General features: G+C 43.5%; 1 protein-coding gene across 2 annotated transcripts in view; it reads left to right on the forward strand.

Annotated features, from left to right (window-relative positions):
* pigs (phosphatidylinositol glycan anchor biosynthesis, class S) overlaps nucleotides 1–13,811 on the forward strand; it is a 56,587-nt gene extending 42,776 nt beyond the window's left edge. For both annotated transcript variants that reach the window (XM_078548337.1, XM_078548338.1), the window contains 3 exons: nucleotides 8,864–8,964; nucleotides 11,078–11,288; nucleotides 12,352–13,811. In XM_078548337.1, the coding sequence (XP_078404463.1) occupies nucleotides 8,864–8,964; nucleotides 11,078–11,288; nucleotides 12,352–12,615 (576 nt within the window). In that variant the 3' untranslated portion in view covers nucleotides 12,616–13,811. The remainder of the gene's footprint in view (nucleotides 1–8,863; nucleotides 8,965–11,077; nucleotides 11,289–12,351) is intronic.
* The last annotated feature ends 6,294 nt before the right edge of the window (nucleotides 13,812–20,105 follow it).

Raw genomic sequence — 20,105 nt, forward strand, 5'->3', positions numbered from 1 at the left:
AAAACCTTGGTTACTGGAACAGCAAACTTCTCCTGGATGACGAGAGGCTTTTTCCCCACAGGTCTGTTTCACAGTGCACCTTTCAAGATATCTCATAGCCACACCCCACACAGCTTCCCATCTTTCTTTAAACACATTTCCTCCCTGTTGATCTGTCAATCCCATTGTTTTAACCTTTCTTTGGAAGTTACTTTTCCCAGAATATAAAAATCTTATTTGTTGTCATTGTGGCCAGCACTTTTGGGAAAAATAAACTTAATAACTTTACCTTATTTACCTTGCCAGTTGTAAACACCTTATCATGTCCCTTTGAAAATCAAACAACCTCTCATCTTATCTAAAAATGCAAATTCCATTCACACTGTATCTGCCGAGACTTCATCCTAGTTTACCCATCTCCATTTCAAATTTGGATTTCCAGCATCCGCAGTAGCTTTTAGCTTTTTTATCTTTGTGTCTGATTGACTGCCACCTCTCTTCAAAAAAATGCCCTCTTGGAAGAAGTATGGTTCTGTCCTCCGACAGGATTTCCGACTGTCTCTTCTGCCCTGCTCACCTTCATTGCTTTCCATTTCTCTCCTGGTGTTTGACAAGGTGTTTACTAAAACCCGCTTTCACAGCCATATCTCCTTTCTCAGTGACTGTCTCCGTCTCCGACTCACCCCACGTGGATTTCAACTGAAATTCCATCCCTCTTGTTTCGAACCCACCCAGGATTACAGGTATCTCCGGGACATAAAACGTTTCTCGGACTGCTGTTCCCGTCGCATTCTGAGATCCACACTCAGTGCCATGCGCCGCCATATGAACACACTCGACCTCTCCCTCCAGCAGCACCGCCGCACCCTTTTTCAAAGCTGCGCGTGCCCCCAGTTTCATTTTATTCTTCGCCTCATCCGTCGCCTCAACAAGAAACTTTTTCTCTTTCTCTCAAGTGCTAAGGAACGCAAGCTCCAACAACTCATCGACTCCAACACCCATCTGGGACCCTCCACCCCTGCTTGTCCCTCCGTCCTCACCCCATCTTCCAATCCCAGCCCCAGCCGCGTATTCACTATACCCCCTGACCTTCCCCTCTCCGATGCTGAACGTTCAGTGCTCAGCAAAGGACTTAGTTTCATACCCTTACGCCCTCATCTCAATGAATTTCGGGCTCGGCATGATGCTGAACTCTTCTTCCGCCGTCTTCGTCTCCGTGCTCACTTCTTTGGGCAGGAGTCCTCTCCCCGTTCAACGGATCCTTTTACCCACCTCCAATATTCTCCCTCCACTTGGACCCCTCCCTCTAGATTCTTACCTTCTCTTGATCTTTTCATTGAGAACTGTCGGCGTGACATTAGCCATCTCAATTTCTCTGCTCCTCTCACCCATTCTAATCTGTCTCTCTCTGAACTCACTGCACTCCGTTCTCTCAGGTCCAACCCCAACATTGTCATCAAACCCGCTGACAAGGGTGGTACTGTTGTTGTCTGGCGCATTGACCTCTACCTCGCGGAGGCTGAGCGTCAACTCGCAGACGTTTCCTCCTACCTCTCCCTGGACCATGACCCCACCACAGAACATCAAGCCATTGTTTCCAGGACTGTCACTGACCTCATCTCCTCTGGAGATCTTCCTCCCACAGCTTCCAACTTGATAGTCGCCCAACCTCGGACGGCCTGCTTCTACCTCCTACCCAAAATCCACAAACAGAACTGTCCTGGCAGACCAATCGTGTCAGCCTGTTCCTGCCCCACGGAACTCATTTCTCGTTATCTTGACTCCCTTCTCTCTCCCCTTGTCCAGTCCCTTCCCACCTACATCCGTGATTCCTCTGACACCTTACGTCACATCAACAATTTCCAGTTCCCTGGCCCCAACCGCTTCCTCTTCACCATGGATGTCCAATCCCTCTACACCTCCATCCCCCACCAGGATGGTCTGAGGGCCCTTAGCTTCTTCCTTGAACAGAGGCCCCAACAATCCCCATCCACCACTACTCTCCTCCGTCTGGCTGAACTTGTTCTCACACTGAACAATTTCTCCTTTAACTCCTCTCACTTCCTCCAAATAAAAGGTGTGGCTATGGGTACCCGCATGGGCCCCAGCTATGCCTGTCTCTTTATGGGGTATGTGGAACATTCCTTGTTCCAGTCCTACTCCGACCCCCTCCCACAACTCTTTCTCCGGTACATCGATGATTACTTCGGTGCTGCTTCATGCTCTCGTCGGGACCTGGAAAAATGTATTAATTTTGCTTCCAATCTCCACCCCTCCATCATTTTCACATGGTCCATCTCTGACACTTCTCTTCCCTTCCTTGACCTCTCTGTCTCAATTTCTGATGATAGACTGTCCACCAATATCCATTACAAGCCTACCGACTCCCACAGCTACCTCGACTACAGCTCCTCACACCCCGCTTCCTGTAAAGACTCCATCCCATTCTCTCAGTTCCTTCGCCTCCGTCGCATCTGTTCTGATGACGCTACCTTCAAAAACAGCTCCTCTGACATGTCCTCCTTCTTCCTTAACCAAGGTTTTCCATCCACGGTCGTTGACAGGGCCCTCAACCGTGTCCGGCCCATATCCCGCGCATCCTCCCTCACGCCTTCTCCTCCTTCCCAGAAACATGATAGGGTCCCCCTTGTCCTCACTTATCACCCCACCAGCCTCCGCATTCAAAGGATCATCCTCCGCCATTTCCGCCAACTCCAGCATGATGCCACCACCAAACACATCTTCCCTTCACCCCCCTTGACGGCATTCCGTAGGGATCATTCCCTCCGGGACACCCTGGTCCACTCCTCCATCACCCCCTACTCCTCAACCCCCACTTATGGCACCTCCCCATGCCCACGCAGAAGATGCAACACCTTCCCCTTCACTTCCTCTCTCCTCACCGTCCAAGGGCCCAAACACTCCTTTCAAGTGAAGCAGCATTTCACTTGCATTTCCCCTAACTTAGTCTACTGCATTCGTTGCTCCCAATGTGGTCTCCTCTACATTGGAGAGACCAAACGCAAACTGGGCGACCGTTTTGCGGAACACCTGCGGTCTGTCCGCAAGAAAGACCCAAACCTCCCTGTCGCTTGCCATTTTAACACTCCACCCTGTTCTCTTGCCAACATGTCTGTCCTTGGCTTGCTGCATTGTTCCAGTGAAGCCCAACGCAAACTGGAGGAACAGCACCTCATCTTCCGACTAGGCACTTTACAGCCCTCTGGGCTGAATATTGAATTCAACAACTTTAGATCTTAAACTCCACCCCCCCATCCCCACCCCGTTTCTTTTCCCCCCCCACCCGCCTTTTCAATAATTTATATAGATGATTCTTTCCCCACCTATTTCCATTATTTTTAAATCTAAAACTAAAACCTTTAGTCTTTCCACCCCACCCCCACTAGAGCTGTACTTTGAATATCCTGTTTTCCATTCTTAATTAGTACTTTTCTCAGACAAAGACCACCACCTTCAACACCACTTTGACCCTTTTGTCTGTGACATCTTTTGATTATTATCTGCTCACACCACACCCTCAATGTGTCTCTTTCCCCCCCCCCCCCCCCCCCCCACCTTAAACCAATTTATATTTCTCCCTTGTTGAAACTATGCTGCAGTTCTGCCGAAGGGCCATGAAGGCTCAAAACGTTGACTGATTTCTTCTCCGCCGATGCTGCCAGACTTGCTGAGTTTTTCCAGGTAATTCTGTTTTTGTTTTGTTTTGGATTTCCAGCATCCGCAGTAGCTTTTAGCTTTTTTATCCATTTCAAATGCCTGTTTTACACCTAATCCCTTTTGATGATTCCAGCCTTGCAGTCTGACTGACTGCAGTTTAATTAACTAGACACATACACAGAGTCCCCATGTACTGAAGCCTGCTTCAGCATCCCACAGTAATATTAGGAAAAAGAAATATTTCTTTTACAATAGTGTTGTAATGTAGGAGATGTGGCAGCTATTTTGTGCACTGCTTGCTCCCACAACAGTTATATGAAAATGGCCAGATAGTTTATTTTAGGGCTGTTATTTAAGGGTTAAATATTGGCCAGGGTAGGGCAATGAAGCCTGACAAGTGAGTGGAGTTTATGGTGGGAAAGTGATTGGGTCAAAAGATGGCAATGGCCTCCCCAGTATTCAGTGGAGAAAATTTTGACTGACCTGCACCTTAATGTCGCACAGCAAGGTAGTGTGATGTCATTGAGAGGTGACAAATCTGTTTGCAACATGACAAGGTGGATCGAGGAGAATAAATTCTCTCTGACTTTGCAGTCTTGATCTACTTAGATTAAGGTGTGCAGTTTATATAATACTATGTGTAGTTTGTTTTTCTATGGAATATGAATTAATGTAACTTTTCGTGTCAGCCCTGACTCTGGGCAGCACTCTTACCACTGAGTCAGAATGTCGTAGGTTCAGGTCCAACTCCTGAGATTTGAACCCACGTCGAGGCTGTTGCTCCCAGTACCAGTACTGAGGGTGTGTTGCAGTGTTGGAGATGCTGTGTTTCAGATGAGGTGTTAAAACGAGGTGTTAACCTCTCCTTCCCCCGCACCTCCCGGCAACATTGGGCAAGGCAATTAGGGACAGACAGTAAATGATGGCCTTGTCAGTGTTGCTCACATCCCAAGCCTGGAGTGCGAACTCAGCAGAATGCTGGGAGTTAGGTGATTTGAGGGAGTTCAGTGAGGAAGGGAGCGAGGTGCTCCTTTGCATTTTCTAACTCTTTCACCCTGTAGGATTGGTTCTTGCTCTATTACAGGAGAAGAAGCTAGCTGTTTGGTGAGCATCTGGTAAGTATCTGGTTAGTGGTTAAGGTCTAGTGCTTGGTGTTAGGGACAGTGTATTAACACTCAGCTTTGGACACAGGAGTTAAGGTAAATCTATAAATGAAAATAGCTTAAACTTTAAAATTAAAATAAAATTTAAAAATAATTAAAATAAACACCCAAAACACATACCTGTGTAGTGAAGAAGCGTGCAACTTTTAGTTGTCCCTGGGACTAGCATAATAAGCACAGTAAATTGTAGCATACATAGGAATTACTCAATGAAGAAAGTAATTAAATTAACCAAATAACATAAGTAACAATGACAGGACAAGTGTTATGTTACAGCTGTGGAAAGTGGGAGCTTTTGGAAGCCAAGGCGATCCAGGACAAACAAGTCTGCAGAAAGTGTCAGCAACTAGAGGAATTCCAGATCAGGATTATTGATCTGGAAGCTGAACTGCAGACACTGTGCAACATAGGGAGGAGGAGAAATACCCTGGACACTTTGTTCCAGAAGATGGTCACACCTCTTAGAGTAGGGTCATCTGGTTTGGTCAGTGGTGAGGGACAGGAGGATGTGCCGTGAATGAGGCAGGTAAAGGGACCGAGCAGACAATAGTGGAGGAGCCTCAGACCTTGCAATTGTCAAATAAGTTTGAGATGCTCACAACCTGTATGGACGAAAGCGAGGTCTGCAAGGTGGATGAGCAGACTGGCCCTGACACCATGGTACAAGAAGCTGTTCAAGCGGGGGAGCAAACAAGAATGTAGTGGTAGTAAGGGACAGCATAGTGAGGGGGATTGACACTGTTCTCTGTAGCAAAGAGTGAGAGTCCAGACGGCTGTGTTGCCTGCCCGATGCCTTGGTTCAGGACATTTACTCAGGGCTGGAGAGGAACATACAGTGGTTGGGGAGGGGAGGCATGATCTGGTTGTCATGGTACATGTAGGTACCAATAACATAGGCAGGATGAAGAATGAGGTTCTGCATGAAGAGTTAGGCACCAAATTAAGAAGCAGGACCTCAAAGATAATAATCTCTGGATTATAACCTGAGCCACATGCAAATTGGCATAGGGTAAATAAGATTAGAGAGATGAATTCGTGGCTCAAAGACTGGTATGGGAGAAGTGGGTTCTGGTTCATGGGGCACTGGCATCAGTGGGGGCTGTACCGTTGGAACAGTTTACACCTGAACCACACTGGGAACAGTTTACACCTGAACCACACTGGGACCAATGTTCCAGCGAGCCGCATAACTAGGGAGGTAGAGAGGGCTTTAAACGAAACAGTGAGGGTGAGGGATCAAGCTTGGGTGGATGTAGCAAATCAAAGGGTAAAGTCAAGGCAGGAGAGCAAAATAGTAACCTGGGAAATGAGGATCAAAGAATGGCAGGAAGGGACAGAGAGAAAAAAAACCTAAGAATACACCAACAGTCAAGACTAGATGTTACAAAGGTAACAAAAAGACCAGATTTAAGGCTCTGTATCTGAATGTGCATAGCATTCATAACAAAGTGAATGAATTGACAGCACACATTGAAGTAAATAAATATGATCTGATAGCCATGGCTACAGGGTGACAAGGATTGGGTCCTGAATATTGAGGGGCATATGATATTCAAGAAGAACAGGAAGCTAGGCAAAGGTGGAGGGGTAGCACTGTCAATCAAGGATGGCATTGGTGCAATAGTTAGAGATGGCCTTGGTTCGGGAGATCAGGATGTAGAATTGGTTTGGGTGGAGATGAGGAATCGTAGGGGAAAGAAGTCACTAGTGGGAGTGGTCCACAGGCCCCCTAACAGTAACCACAATGTAGGACAAAGTATACAAGAAGAAATATTGGGTGAGTGTGATGAAGAGAAGGCAACAATCATGGGTGATTTTAATCTATGTATAAACTGGAAAGATCAGAATGGCTGTAGTTGCCTGGATGAGGAATTCCTAGAATGCTTTTGAGAGAGCTTCTTATGTTCTTGAACCAACCAGAGAGCAGGTTATATTAGACTTGGTATTGTGATAATGTAACAGGATTAATTAATGACCCCTGGGTAAAGGCACCCTTTGGTAGCAGTGACCACAATATGATTGAATTTTACAACCAGTATGAAAGGGAGAAGAGGGGGGGCGTCTAAGACTAGTATTTTAAACTTAAATAAGGGCAACTATGTGGGCATGAAAACTGAGCTAGCTGAAGTGAACTGGGATACTAGACTAGGGGATAGATCAATAGAGAAGCAGACATTTAAGGGGATATTTCAGAAAACTCAGAATAAGTATATTCCTATTATAAAGAAAAATTCTCAAGGGAGGACCCACCGCCTGTGGTTTACTAAAGAAGTTAAGGAAAGCATTAAACTTAAGGAAAAAGCATATAATTGCACAGTGGCAGGTCAGATGATTGGTCAGAATATAAAGAATGGCAGAGAATGACTCAAAGGTTAATTGGGAGAAACAAATTAGAGTATGAGAGGAAACTAGCTAGGAATGTAAACAAGGATAGCAAGAGTTTCTACAGGTATTTAAAAAGGATAAGAGTAATTAAAGTGAGTGTCGGTCCTCTGGAGATTGACAATGGGGAGTTAATAGCAGATAATAAGGAAGTGACGGATGAAATGAACAAATATTTTGCTTCTGTCTTCACTATAGAGGATGCAAAACACATTCCAGTAATAGCCATAAAACAGGAGGTGGAAGGGAGAGGGGAACTTGGTGAAATTACAATCACTAGGGAAGCGGTACTGAGTAAACTGATGGGGCTGCAGCTGGCAAGTCTCCGGGTCCCAATGGACTTCATCTTAGGGTCTTAAAAGAGATGACTAATGAGGTAGTAAATGCATTGGTATTAATTTTCCAAAATTCGCTAGATTCTAGAAAGGTTCCATCAGACTGGAAAGTTACAAATGTAACCCCTCTATTCAAGAAGGGAGGGAGGCAGAAAACAAGAAGCTATTGGCCAGTTAACTTGATGTCCGTTGTGGGTTAGTTGTTAGAATCAATCATTAAGGAGATTATAGCTGGGTACTTAGAAAAACTCAAGGTAATCGGGAAGAATCAGCAAAGGAAATCGTTTTTAACCAATTTATTGAAGTTCTTTGAAGGAGTAACATAAAAGGATGTTATGCTTCAGTTATACAGAGCATTGCTGAGAACACATCTCAACTACCGTGTACAGTTTTGGTCTCCTTATTTAATGAAGGATATAAATGCATTGGAGGCAGTTCAGAGGAGGTTTACTAGATTGATACTTGGAATGAGCGGGTTGTCTTGTGAATAAAGGTTGGACAGACTGGGCTTGTTTGCGCTGGAGTTTACAAGAGTGAGGGTGACTTGATTGAAGTATGTAAAATCCTGAACAGTCCTGACAAGGTGGATTTGGAAAGGATGTTTCCTCTTGTGGGTGAGTCCAGAACTATGGGGCACTGTTTTTAAATTAGCAGTCGCCCTTTAAGGACAGACATGAGGAGAAATTTTTTCTGAGGGTTATGCAACTTTGGAATTCTCTGCCTCAGAAGGCAGTGGAAACGGGGTCACTGAATATTTTTAATGCGGAGGCAAGTCGATTCTTGATCAGCAAAGGATTCAAAGGTTATTGGGGGTAGATAGGAATGTGGAATTTGAAACACAGATCAGCCATGATCTGACTGAAAAGCTTGCAGGTTTGAGGGGCTGAATGGCCTACTTTTGCTCCTATTTAGTATGCATATTTGTATGAATTAAAAATAAAAACTATAGAAGATACCATGACACAATTTTGAGGAAGAGCTGTGGTGTTCTCCATGGTAACCTGGCCAATATTTAGCATTGAACCAACATTTGCAGTAACATAATCTGGTCATTATTTTGTTGCTGTTTGTGGGATCTTGCTGTGTACAAGTTGTCTGCCATGTTTCCTACATTACAACAGTGATGACACTTCGAAGTACTTCATTACAGAGTCATGAAAGATACGATTTAAATGCAAGTTCTTTCATTCTTTATACATAGAATGTAAGTATATAAACATTATATACATTTGGGTATAAGCAGCAATAATCTGTTTCTCAGTAGTTTGATCAGTAGGTTCTGAGGTGTTTCTTTATCATTAACATGTTAATCTGTTTTTTGTTCAGATTTACAATGTGGATTATCAGCAACAAAACGAGACCCAGCTGCCAGTCTCAGTCAACGTAGACATGGCTCGAGTGATGGAAGTGTTTCTGTCTCAGCTGCGGTAAGACAAAAGAGAGTATTTTTATTTCTATAATGCCTTTCACCGCCTCAGGACATCCTAGAGCACTTTACAGACTACTGAAGTGTAGTCATTGTTGTAATGTAGGAAATGGGGCAGCCAAATTGTGCACAGCAAGATCCCATCAGTGTGATGATGACCAGACGACTTATTTTTAACTGTTTTTGAGAGATAAATATTGACCAGGACACTATGGAGAACTCCCTTGCTCCTCTTTGAATAGTAATTATGGGAACTTTTACTTTCAGTTGAGAAGGCAGACAGGCCCTTGGTTCAGTGCCTCATCTGAAAGACAGCTTCTCTGACTGTACAGTACTCCCTCAATACTGCATGGGGAGTGCCTGTCTGTATTTTTGTGCCCAAATCCCTGGAGTTGGACCTGACCCCACAACCTCTGTTAGCCGAGAGTGCTACCAACTGAACCATGGCTGACATCTAAACCTCCTCAAACTATTACGACAGTGAGATTGATGCTAATAGGACTAGTGTCATTACAGGGGAAAGCCATGCGAATAGATAGGATAGTGCCACGGAGAGCCATTAGTCTATATTTACTGAAAATATAGATTGAAATGTAATTTTTCCATAAATATGCAGTCTTGCTGTTCTTCTATAACCTAGGCATAGAATGGTAAGTCTGTCGCTCTCGTCACTGCCCTGCAGACTGCCTATTTGACCAGGCTGCAGTCTGCATACACCATCCACTTTAAAAATGATGGCAGCCTGATTAGTATTTACTTCTGCAGTCAGTTGTAGAATTGCTATATTAGCGGTTTTGCTACAAACTCAATTTTAAATATCTGATGAATGCTCCAAACTCCAACCAACAGCAGCTTGTTAAAAGGGTGGCCACGTCAAACATGGAGGCAGGGAGGAGTCAGTGGCGAGTCTCTGGCAAGCTGAAGGAAACTCAATGGGAATGTCAGTGTTGCCTTCTGAGAGCCGGTTAGTTCTGTGTGGCCTGTATGCCTGCTCCCATTGCTGCAGGCATGAGGCCAGACAGATAAACAAGGTTGAGCATTCCTGGTAACAGAGTGGATGTAGGGTTTGAAGCTCAACTCTTGGATAAATAGGCTGTTGTAGCTTTGCATTGTATGGTTTAGCTTGAACAAAATTGTCATAACTATAACAATTATTAATAAATCCAATAAGAAATGTAGGAAAATTTCCTTTATTCAGAGACTGGTTAGAATATGCAACTCTACTACAGAGAGTGGTTGAGGCGAATAGCTGCATAAGCACAAGAGGGAGCAAAGAATATAAGGTTCTGCTGATAGGGTGAGCTAAGTTGAGTGGAGGTTCAAGTGAAGCATAAACTCTGACATGGTTCAGTTGGGCCGAGTGGCCTGTTTCTATCCTGAACATTCTATGTAAGGGGGTAATTTTTTTTCTTTATTCTTTCATGGGATGTAGGCATAGCTGGCAAGGCCAGCATTTGTTGCCCATCCCTAATTGCCCTTGAACTGCTTGCTAGGCCATTTCAGAGGGCAGTTAAGAGTCAACCGCATTGCTGTGGATCTGGAGTCATATATAGGCCAGACAGGTAAGGATGGCAGATTTCCTTCCCTAAATAACATTAGTGAACCAGAAGGGTTTTTACAACAATCAATGATAGTTGTCTTGGTCACCATTACTGAGACTAGCTTTATGTTACAGATTTATTTATTGAATTTAAATTCCACCAGCTGCTGTGATCAGATTTGAAACAATGCACCCTGAGCATTTAGCTTGGGCATCTGTGTTATTAGTCCAGTGACAACCACAACACCACTGTCTACCCCAAATTATAAAACACAAGAGCAAAACTTACTCAATATCCTACCAATATAATAAAGTGACACACAAGCACTGAGCTGGGATGAAGTGTTAAAATGCAGACTGCCTCTCCCCCCCATCCCATGATAACCTGACAGAGAATGGCAGCACTAGTCTCAATAGCAGGGGCTGAGGTCGTGCAAGTGTCAGTGAGGTCTGTGTTTAATCCTGATGCACAAGTGTCTGAACTGCTGGGTTTCTGGACCTGCTGCACAGAGATAATTCATTTAATTTGTTTACTCTGTCTCTCATTCACCACCACCTCTCCCTCTCCTGACAGGTTATTGTTGGGCATACAGAAAGTGCAGCCCCCTCCCGAATCCCTTGTCCAAAGTCCTGGAAACATGATTGTCACTGACTGGGAGACTGACCGCTTGCTGTGGGTGAGGACAGTGGAGAACATCGCCACCGGAACAAATACACTGACTTCCTTAGCCCAGCTCCTCGACGAAATTGGAAACATTGTAATTAATGACAACATCGCATCTGAGGTGAGTTTGAGCCAAACAAACTTTTTAAAAAATTCACATGTTCTTCCTTCCTGTCTAGCAGGCTGGTTTGCAGTTCCACAGTGCCTAACACAAAACCATAGGATGCTTACAACACTGATGGAAGCCATTCGGCTCGTCTAGTCCATGCCGACTCACTATAAGAGCAATTCACCTGTTCCCACTCCCCTGCCTTTTCCCTGTAGCCCTGAAAATGTTTTCTCTAAACAATTATCCAATTCCCCTTTGAAAGGCACCATTGAATCTGCCTCCACCATTCTCTCAGGAAGTGTTTTCCAGATCCTAACTACTCGCTATATTACTGTCAGGTACCTTGCCCCAGTTCTGACTGTTCCTGTGGCAGTAAGTAACTTACGGCAGAGGAGCATTGCAGCCCTCACTTGTATTCGTATTCTGAGCATCTTGTCAAATGCCGATGGGATGAGAATCCTGTCGTGGAGAGGCCGTGACCTACTTGGAACAGTGTCCTGGTTCAAGTCAGCAGAAGAAGAGATAGAAGCGGGAGGTGATTTTGCATGTCCAAGAGTTACTGATTGTTTTTCAGTCAGAGGATCAGTATGATGGCAAGGAGGATTGGGGACGAATGAGAATTTTCTGAATGAGATAATAAATGATGAAGGATTTTGATAAAGTAAATAAGACGACGCTGTTTCCACTGGCAGGAGGGTCAGCAACCACTGGACACAGATTTAATAATTTGCAAAAGAATCAGAGGGGAGAGGAGAAGATTTATTTTTCAACAACCAGTTGTTATAATCTGCAAAGCACTGCTGTAAAGGGTGGCGGAAGCAAGTTGAATAGCAATTAAAAGGGAATTGGACAAATATTTGAAAAGGAAAGTTGTGTAGGGCTATGGGGAAAGTGCAGGGATGTGGGATTAATTGGGTAGCTCATTTCGAAAGCTGGCACAGGGACATTGGACTGAATGGTCTCCTGTGCTCAATAATAATGAATAGTTTTTAATGTCTTTTTTTCCTTCCCTAGCAGGATCTTTAGTTTACTTGTCTTTTCATTCTTTTATCCAAGACTCTCTCACTCTTTACAGGTGTACAATGCTGTAGCTTCCATTCAGCGATCACTTGAGGAGCTGGAGGCTGGGAGACTGTTGCCAGCTTTCATGGCCAGCAAAGAGGCCATCACCTCGTCTGAGAAAGCTTTCTTTGATCCATCTCTCCTCCACCTCCTGTATTTCCCGGACGATCAGAAGTTTGCCATTTACATCCCCTTGTTTCTGCCGATGTGTGTCCCCATTGTGCTGTCCCTGTTGAAGACGGGCAAGGACCTTAGATGGAGAAAGAAGGTGGATTGAGGAGGAGTTGCATTGTTTCTGAGGAAGTAATGGCTTCTCACGGACTTAGAACGTCTCAATTATGAAAAAATATTGAATAATGGGGCTCCGTGTTAGAAATGTTTTAGATTTTGTTATGTTTAATTTATTGGGAAGAGTTGTCCTCTTTCCTGAATGCAATGGAATCATGATGGGATGGTGTTCTACAGATGCTTGCAGCCCTGTAACCTCAAACATTCTTAATATATGATGCAGGTGGGCTACTCAACTACAGGAAGTATCACAGTCAAATCAGATCCTATATGGAACACGCCCATAATGTCTACAATTGCCTGTCCCCCAAATCCTTGGCCAGAGTTCAAATTGTTGATGCCAGTCAAACCTGGAATCAAGGGAGAGATTGAGCAACTCCACACACAATAAGGTAGCTCCTTCTGATTGTTATGTCTTGTTACACAGGACGTTTCTTTAGCCACAGGCCATCAGGGACCCAAACTTTTTTGCTTACTGTGGTGTCTGCCAACGTACCTGTCCTGTTTTTGGGGCAGTATTGGTTCTTTGTTTATACACACACCAGACATAGCAGCCCACCTTCATGCAGTAAATGCAAGGGGATACTAGATATGAAGGTATGTTAAATGCCAGAATGCGTATCTGTACTGCTTTTCATACAGGCTTTTGTGTAAAATTATTTCTAGGGGAAGCCTGCATCTTTGTTTATGTAGCTTTTCAATCATCTGCTGAAATGTTCATAAACAATTAAAAGAAGATGCCAAGTTGGAGATTAAATCATTTCCTCCCATATGGTTATTCCCTCTTCTGGTGGTCTCTCTCCCCATCTCCTCTCTTTTCTTGCTGTGTCTGTCTCTTTGCCCCCCTTTTCTGCCATCTCTGTCTCTCCACCCCATCTATCTCACTATGTGTCTGTGGCTGTCACCTCTTACCATGTGTGTCACTCGTCACTTCCTCTGTCTTGCTGTACATCTCTAGATCTCTCTCTCTCTCTCTCTTCCTCTCTCTCAATCTCTTCCCCAATGTTTCAATTTCTCAATTTGCCCCTTTCTTTCTTCCTGACCACCTTTCCCCAACTCCCTGATGTGAGGTCTTTAATTAAGTGGGGCTGTTACATAGTAAATGTTATGTTTTATCTTGTAAGTACTGCTTTGTATCACTGTGTTTAATCAACTCATTACTAATGAATTCCTGCTGCATGATGAGTAGAATTGTAGGATCTGAACATAGTAATTAGATTATAATGACAGAAGTATTAATTAAGATTTATAAAACAAAGCATAATATTTTATCTTGTACAAGACCTTGGTTAGGCCTCAGATAGAATACTGTGTCCAGTTTTGGTCTCCTCACATGGTGGGTGATATTGTGGCTTTGGAAAGGCTGCAGAGGAGGGTCACTAGACTAATTCCATGTTTAAAGCATCTTACTTATCCATTAATATAAAAACAAAATACTGTGGATGCTGGAAATCTTGGTTTTGATGAAAAGTCATTGACTGGAAACTTTATCTCAATTTCTCTCTCCACTGGCAATGCCAGACCTGCTGAGTATTTCCAGCATTTTCTGTTTTTATTGCGGATTCCCAGCATTGGTAGTATTTTGCTTTTATCTTAATTAACCAAATAGAATCAGAGAGCTGGATCTGTGTTTTGTAGCGAAGATAGTAGACTCGGGTGGTTTGATTGAGGTTTTTAAAATAATGAAGGGACTAGACTCTGTAGACCAATTACTTCAACTGGTTAGATTATTGAAGACCAGGAGTCATCTTTACTCAGTTGGTAGCAGTCTAGGTGAGAGTATCTGGATCAGGTTTATTAACAGAATTCAAATTCCACAGGCTGCCATGGTGGGATTTGACTCCATGCCCCAGATCTTTAGCCTGGGTCTCTGGATTACTAGTCCAGTGACATTACCACGACGCTGCATCATAAAAGTGATTGCATTTCAAAAGTATTTAATTTGTTTTGGGATGTCCTGAGGTGGTGAATACTGCTATAGAAATAAAAATATTTTCTTTATATGAAGAACAGCAATATTCCAGCAATAAATTCAGTGTCTTATATAATTATAAGACAGTGTTTACCCAGGATAGTCCCCCTCCTGTACATATATGGGATAGCTACTGCCCTGTATATAAATTAAAGATGCTGTTTCACCCAGGATAGTTCCCCACCTGTAAGTAGGCTGCTTTTTCTACAGATCCAACTGGCCTTAAAACAGCCATCTTTCCGTAAGTCAGTATTCTTGCCTCTCAACCTTCATGCTGACCAGCAGGGGACACTGAAAACGTGCCACAGTGGAAGCAGCTGGTCACTTTTCTGCAGTATATTCTGGATAAGGGCAGACTCAGACCAAGGACAGAATTACAATGGACCACGTTACTTTCCATTGCCTGCTGGTGTATCAGTTTCATAGTTCCGGCTTCTTGTTTATTGTATTTTTTTTCCAGGGAGCCTTGTGTGGGTGTATAGATGAAATGCTATTTTCCTACTCCCCACAGTGTTGTGACCTTGGTCTGTTTGTTTATTTATTTATTGCAAGGGGAATGGAATATAACAGTTGGGAAGTTTTATTCCAGTTGTACAGGGCCTTGGTGAGGCCACACCTGGAGCACTCTGTATAGTTTCCTTATTTGAAAAAGGATATAATTGCATTAGAAGCAATTCAGAGAAGGTTCACTCAACTCATTGCTGGGATGAAGGGCTTATCTCAAGAAGAATGGTTGAGCAGATTGGGCCTATACCCATTGGAGTTTAGAAGAATGAGTGGTGATCTTATTGAAACATAAGATCCTGAAACGACTTGATTGGGGGAGACTAGGACCGGGGACACAGTTTAAGAATAAGACGGAGATAAGATATTTTTTTTCTCTGAGGGTTATTAGTCTGAAATTCTCTTCCCCAGAGAGCAGCGGAGGCTGGGCCATTGAATTTATCCAAGGCTGAGTTGGACAGATTTTTGATCGACAAGGGAGTCCATGGTTATGGGGGGCAGACAGGAAAGTGGAGTTGAGACAACACCCAGATCAGCCATGATCTTATCGTCCTATGTTCCCTATCTTTTCTGACACACTAATCCCAATTACACATAGAGGGGTGAGTGGACTTCCCACATAGGGAGGATGAGTTAATGGAATGGGTGGGGTGAAGCACAGAGTGGGACCCTCCTGTATGGAGGAAGGAGTGTGAAACTACTCATTTACTTTTCAGCGGTCTGTTCCACTGCAACATCTATGGAGCCTTAGAAGTACGCACCTCACTCTGCTTTTGACTAGGACCTATGCTTCCAAGGACATGGGGTGAATGTGCCATTAATTAAGAGGGTATGACAAATTTCCTAATGGCTCAATGTGGTACTGAGAGAGGTACTGAAATTAACCTCCGTTTCTCAGTCTAGAGAAAGGGGTATTTAGCTACACAGTAATGTGTGAAGATCAGGTGAGATTTGATTTGGGGAGGGATATGGGTTAGGACACCTTTGAGTAGTGCCATGCGATGTTTAACGTCCACAATAGCCACACAAAGCTTCAGTTTAACATCTCGTCCAAATTGCAGCATTTCTGACAGTGCAGCACTCCCTCAGACCTGCACTGGAGTGCCAGACTAGATTTCACACCAATAGCCTGGTATAGGACCTCCTGATCCAGATTCTCTCACCTAGACTGCTACCAACTGAGACAAGTTGACACTCAAACAACCCAGACAGCAATATAACACAGAGTTCCTGTGAAAGCAACTCTTCAAGACTGAGATTGATAAATTTTTAATAATAAATACAGAAAGTGCTGGAAAAACTCAGGTCTGGCAGCATTTGTGGTGAAAGAAACACAGTTAACATTTCGATCCATATGAATTCAGAGGACCTCTGAAGAAGAGTCATACAGACTTGAAACGTTAACTGTGTTTCTGTCTCTGCAGATGCTCCCAGACCTGCTGAGTTTTCCCAGGATTTTTAGTTTTTGTTTCAGATTTCCAGCATCTGCAGTATTTTGCTTTTATTATCTTGATAATTTTTTGTTGGCTAAGGATATCGAGGGATATGGATCAAAGATGTATAAATTCAGATCAGCAGAACAGGTTTGAGGGGCTGAATAGCCTATTCCTTTTTCTAAAGGCTGAGCCATTAAGCCAGATGTCAGTCTTGTGTCTTAGACATTTTTTAGTGCCTATTACAGAGAAGAACATTGCACACAACCATTCTCATATCTGGCTTCCACCTGCACACACAAACCTGATGAGTTCTGCTGGCTGTTGTAATGAGTAGTAGTGTTGATTTAAAGTAATTGACAAAAAACCAAAGGCAACATGAGGAAAATCCTTTTTTAAGCAGAGTGGTTACGATTTGGAATGCACTGCCTGAAAGGGTGTTGGAGGAAAATTCAATAATGGCTTTCAAATGGGAATAGATAAGCACCTGAAAGAGTAAAATTTGCAGGGTTATGGGGAAAGGACAGAGTAGTGGGACTAGTTAAATTGCACTCATCCAGAGAACCTGAATGAGCCCAATGGCCTCCTCTTGTGCTGTAACCAATCCACGATTCTATTCTCTGCTTCTATGGGTAAATGTGATTTTTTGGAATCATTCACCCTGGGATGTAGTTTGAGGTCCCTCATGACTCTTGGTGTAACTCACATCTCAGACCTTTACTTGTTGACATGTGGGCATGCCTAGAATAAGTAGATGAATGTGAGATATAAGGGAGAAATTTCACAGTATGGGCGAGTATTACAGCCACACTGGTACAGCTCAGAAATTCTCAGTTTATCTCTGCTATCAAAACTCTAGTGTGTTGGTTGCTGGGGTGACTTTACATGGCAATTTTCAAAAACATTTGCATAAATAAATATAAGTAGTTGTTGCTACAGTGCCTTTCATATATAAATTTCGAAAATAGGAGCAGGAGTAGGTCATTCGGCCCCTCGAGCCTGCTCTGCCATTCAATATGATCATGGCTGATCCTCTATCTCAACACCATGCTCCTGCTCTCAGTTCAGAAATCTATCTTATTTCTTTCTTAAATGTATTCAGTGACTTGGCCTCCACAGCCTTCTGTGGCAGAGAATTCCAAGGATCACCACCCTCTGAGTGAAGAAGTTTCTCATCTCAGTCCTAAATGGCCTACCCCGTATCCTGAAACTGTGACTCCTTGTCCTAGACCTCCCCCCACAGCCGGAGGAAATATCATCCCTTCACTCAGTCTGTCTGGCCGTCAGAATTTTATATGTTTCAATGAGATCCCCTCTTATTCTTCTAAACTCCAGTGAATACAGGTCTAGTCAGCCCAATCTTTCCTCATACACAATCCTGCCATCCCAGGAATTAATCTGGTGAGCCTTCACTGCACTCCCTCTATGGTAAGTATATCCTTTCTTGGTAAGGAGACCAAAACTACACACAATACCCCAGGTGTGGTCTCACCAAGGCCCTGCACAGCTGCAGTAAGACTGTTGCAGTTGCTCCTGTACTCAAGTCCTCACAATGAAGGTCAACATACGATTTGCCACTTTAACTGCTTGCTGCACCTGCATGCTTGCTTTAAGTGTACAAAGACCCATTTATTCCTACTCTGTTTCCTGTCTGCTAACCAATTCTCAGTCCATGCCAATATATTACCCCCAATCCCATGTGCTTTAATTTTACACACTAACCTCTTTAACGGGACTTTATCAAAAGCTTTCTGAAAATCAAAATACACTACATCCACTGGTTCCCTCATCTATTCTATTAGTTATGTCCCTAAAAAAACACCCAGACGGTTTGTCAAACATGATTCCCCTTTCATAAATCTATGTTGACTTTGTCTAATCCCGTTGATATTTTCTAAATTGATATTTTCCTTTATAATAGACTAGCATTTTCCCTACTACTGATGTTAGGCTAACTGGTCTGTAATTTGCTGTTTTAAGCCCTTTTGCTGTTTTAAATAGTGGGGTTACATTTGCCTTCCTCCAGACTGCTGGGACTGTTCCAGAATCTACAGAATTTTGGAAGATGACAACCAATGCATCCACTATTTCCATGGCCACCTCCTCTAGTACCCTGGGATGTAGATTATCAGGCCCTGGGGATTAATCGGCTTTCAGTCCCAATAATTTCTCCAGCACTATTCAACCTCAGGATGTCCCAAAGCACTTCACAGCCAATGAAGTACTTTTGATGTGTAGTCACTTGTAATGTAGGAAACCTGGCTGTCAATGTGCCCAGAAAGCTCCGACAAACAACAATGAGTTAATGACCAGATAATCTTTTTCAAGCAACATTGAAGGATAGATAGTGGTCCCAGGTCACTGAGGGGGAGCTGCCCTACTCTTCAAAATAGTGGCCATGGGATCTTTTGTGCCCACCTGAGAAGGTATTTGGGAGTTCATGTCTCATCTGAACTAAAGCATCTCCTGATAGTGTGTTGTGAACGTTTTTCAATTGTTTTCTCCCAGGACATGTATTTCTGTATAACTCAACTGTCACTGGGGTGCACTTTCAGGAACACACGTCTTGTATAAGTCCCTTCTGTGTTTTGAGCCTTCACACTGAGTAATACCAAAGCAAAATACTGCAGATGCTGAGAATCTGACATAAAAACAGAAAATGCTTGAAATACTCTGCAATTTAGGTAGCAACTGATTTAATGTTTCAGGCTGATGACCTGTTAGTGCAGTACTAGTGAATCACAGAGAGTATCACTGCTAGACCCAATCCTGCCATCAGCTTCAATATCCATTTGTACAGCACCTTTAACATCCCAAAATGCTTCACACTGAAGTATTATCATGCAAAATTTGACACACACAAAAGGTGATATTAGGACCAAAAGCTCAGTCAAAGAGGCAGGTTTTAAGAAACATCTTAAAGGAGGAGAGAGAGACAGAGATTTAAGGAGGGAATTCCAGAGCTTAGGGCCTCTGCAGCTGAGGGCATGGCTGGCAGTGGTGGAGCAATTAAAATTGGTAATGTGCAAGAGGCCAGAATTAGAGCAAGGCAGAGATGCTGGTAAGTTTAGTGTTGGAGGAGATATGAAGGAATAAGAAGGGATTTGAACACATGGATGAGAATTTTAAAAATGAGGCGTTGCTGGACCAGAAGCCAGAGTAGGTCAGTGACGACAGGGATGATGAGTGAACGGGTCTCGCTGCGAGTTAGGACACTAGCAGCTGAGTTTTAGTTGAGCTGAAGTTTACAAATGCAAGGTCGGAGGCCGGCCAAGAGAGCACGTCCTCACCTGAGATTCTCAGACACTTTCCAGCAGGCATAGGGTAGTGCCCAGTAGTGGGAGCTCTGATTTAACAGAGGGCCCAGATTAGGCTGCTTGTGCTGACAGAGATGCCAGACTTTCCATTTGGGAAACCGTCTTCCGCATAAATAGCTGCTATTCCTGCAACATGTCGCATTTTATTTATAATATGATTCAGAAAAGCAGTTACTATCGTTAACTTAAAATATAAACGCAATAAAATGTGAATTAAAGCTGGTTTGTTTTTGAATGAATTTGCTGCCCAGGT

This window comes from Cetorhinus maximus, chromosome 9 (assembly GCF_964194155.1).
Source record: "Cetorhinus maximus chromosome 9, sCetMax3.hap1.1, whole genome shotgun sequence".
NCBI classification, from domain to species: Eukaryota; Metazoa; Chordata; class Chondrichthyes; order Lamniformes; family Cetorhinidae; genus Cetorhinus; species Cetorhinus maximus.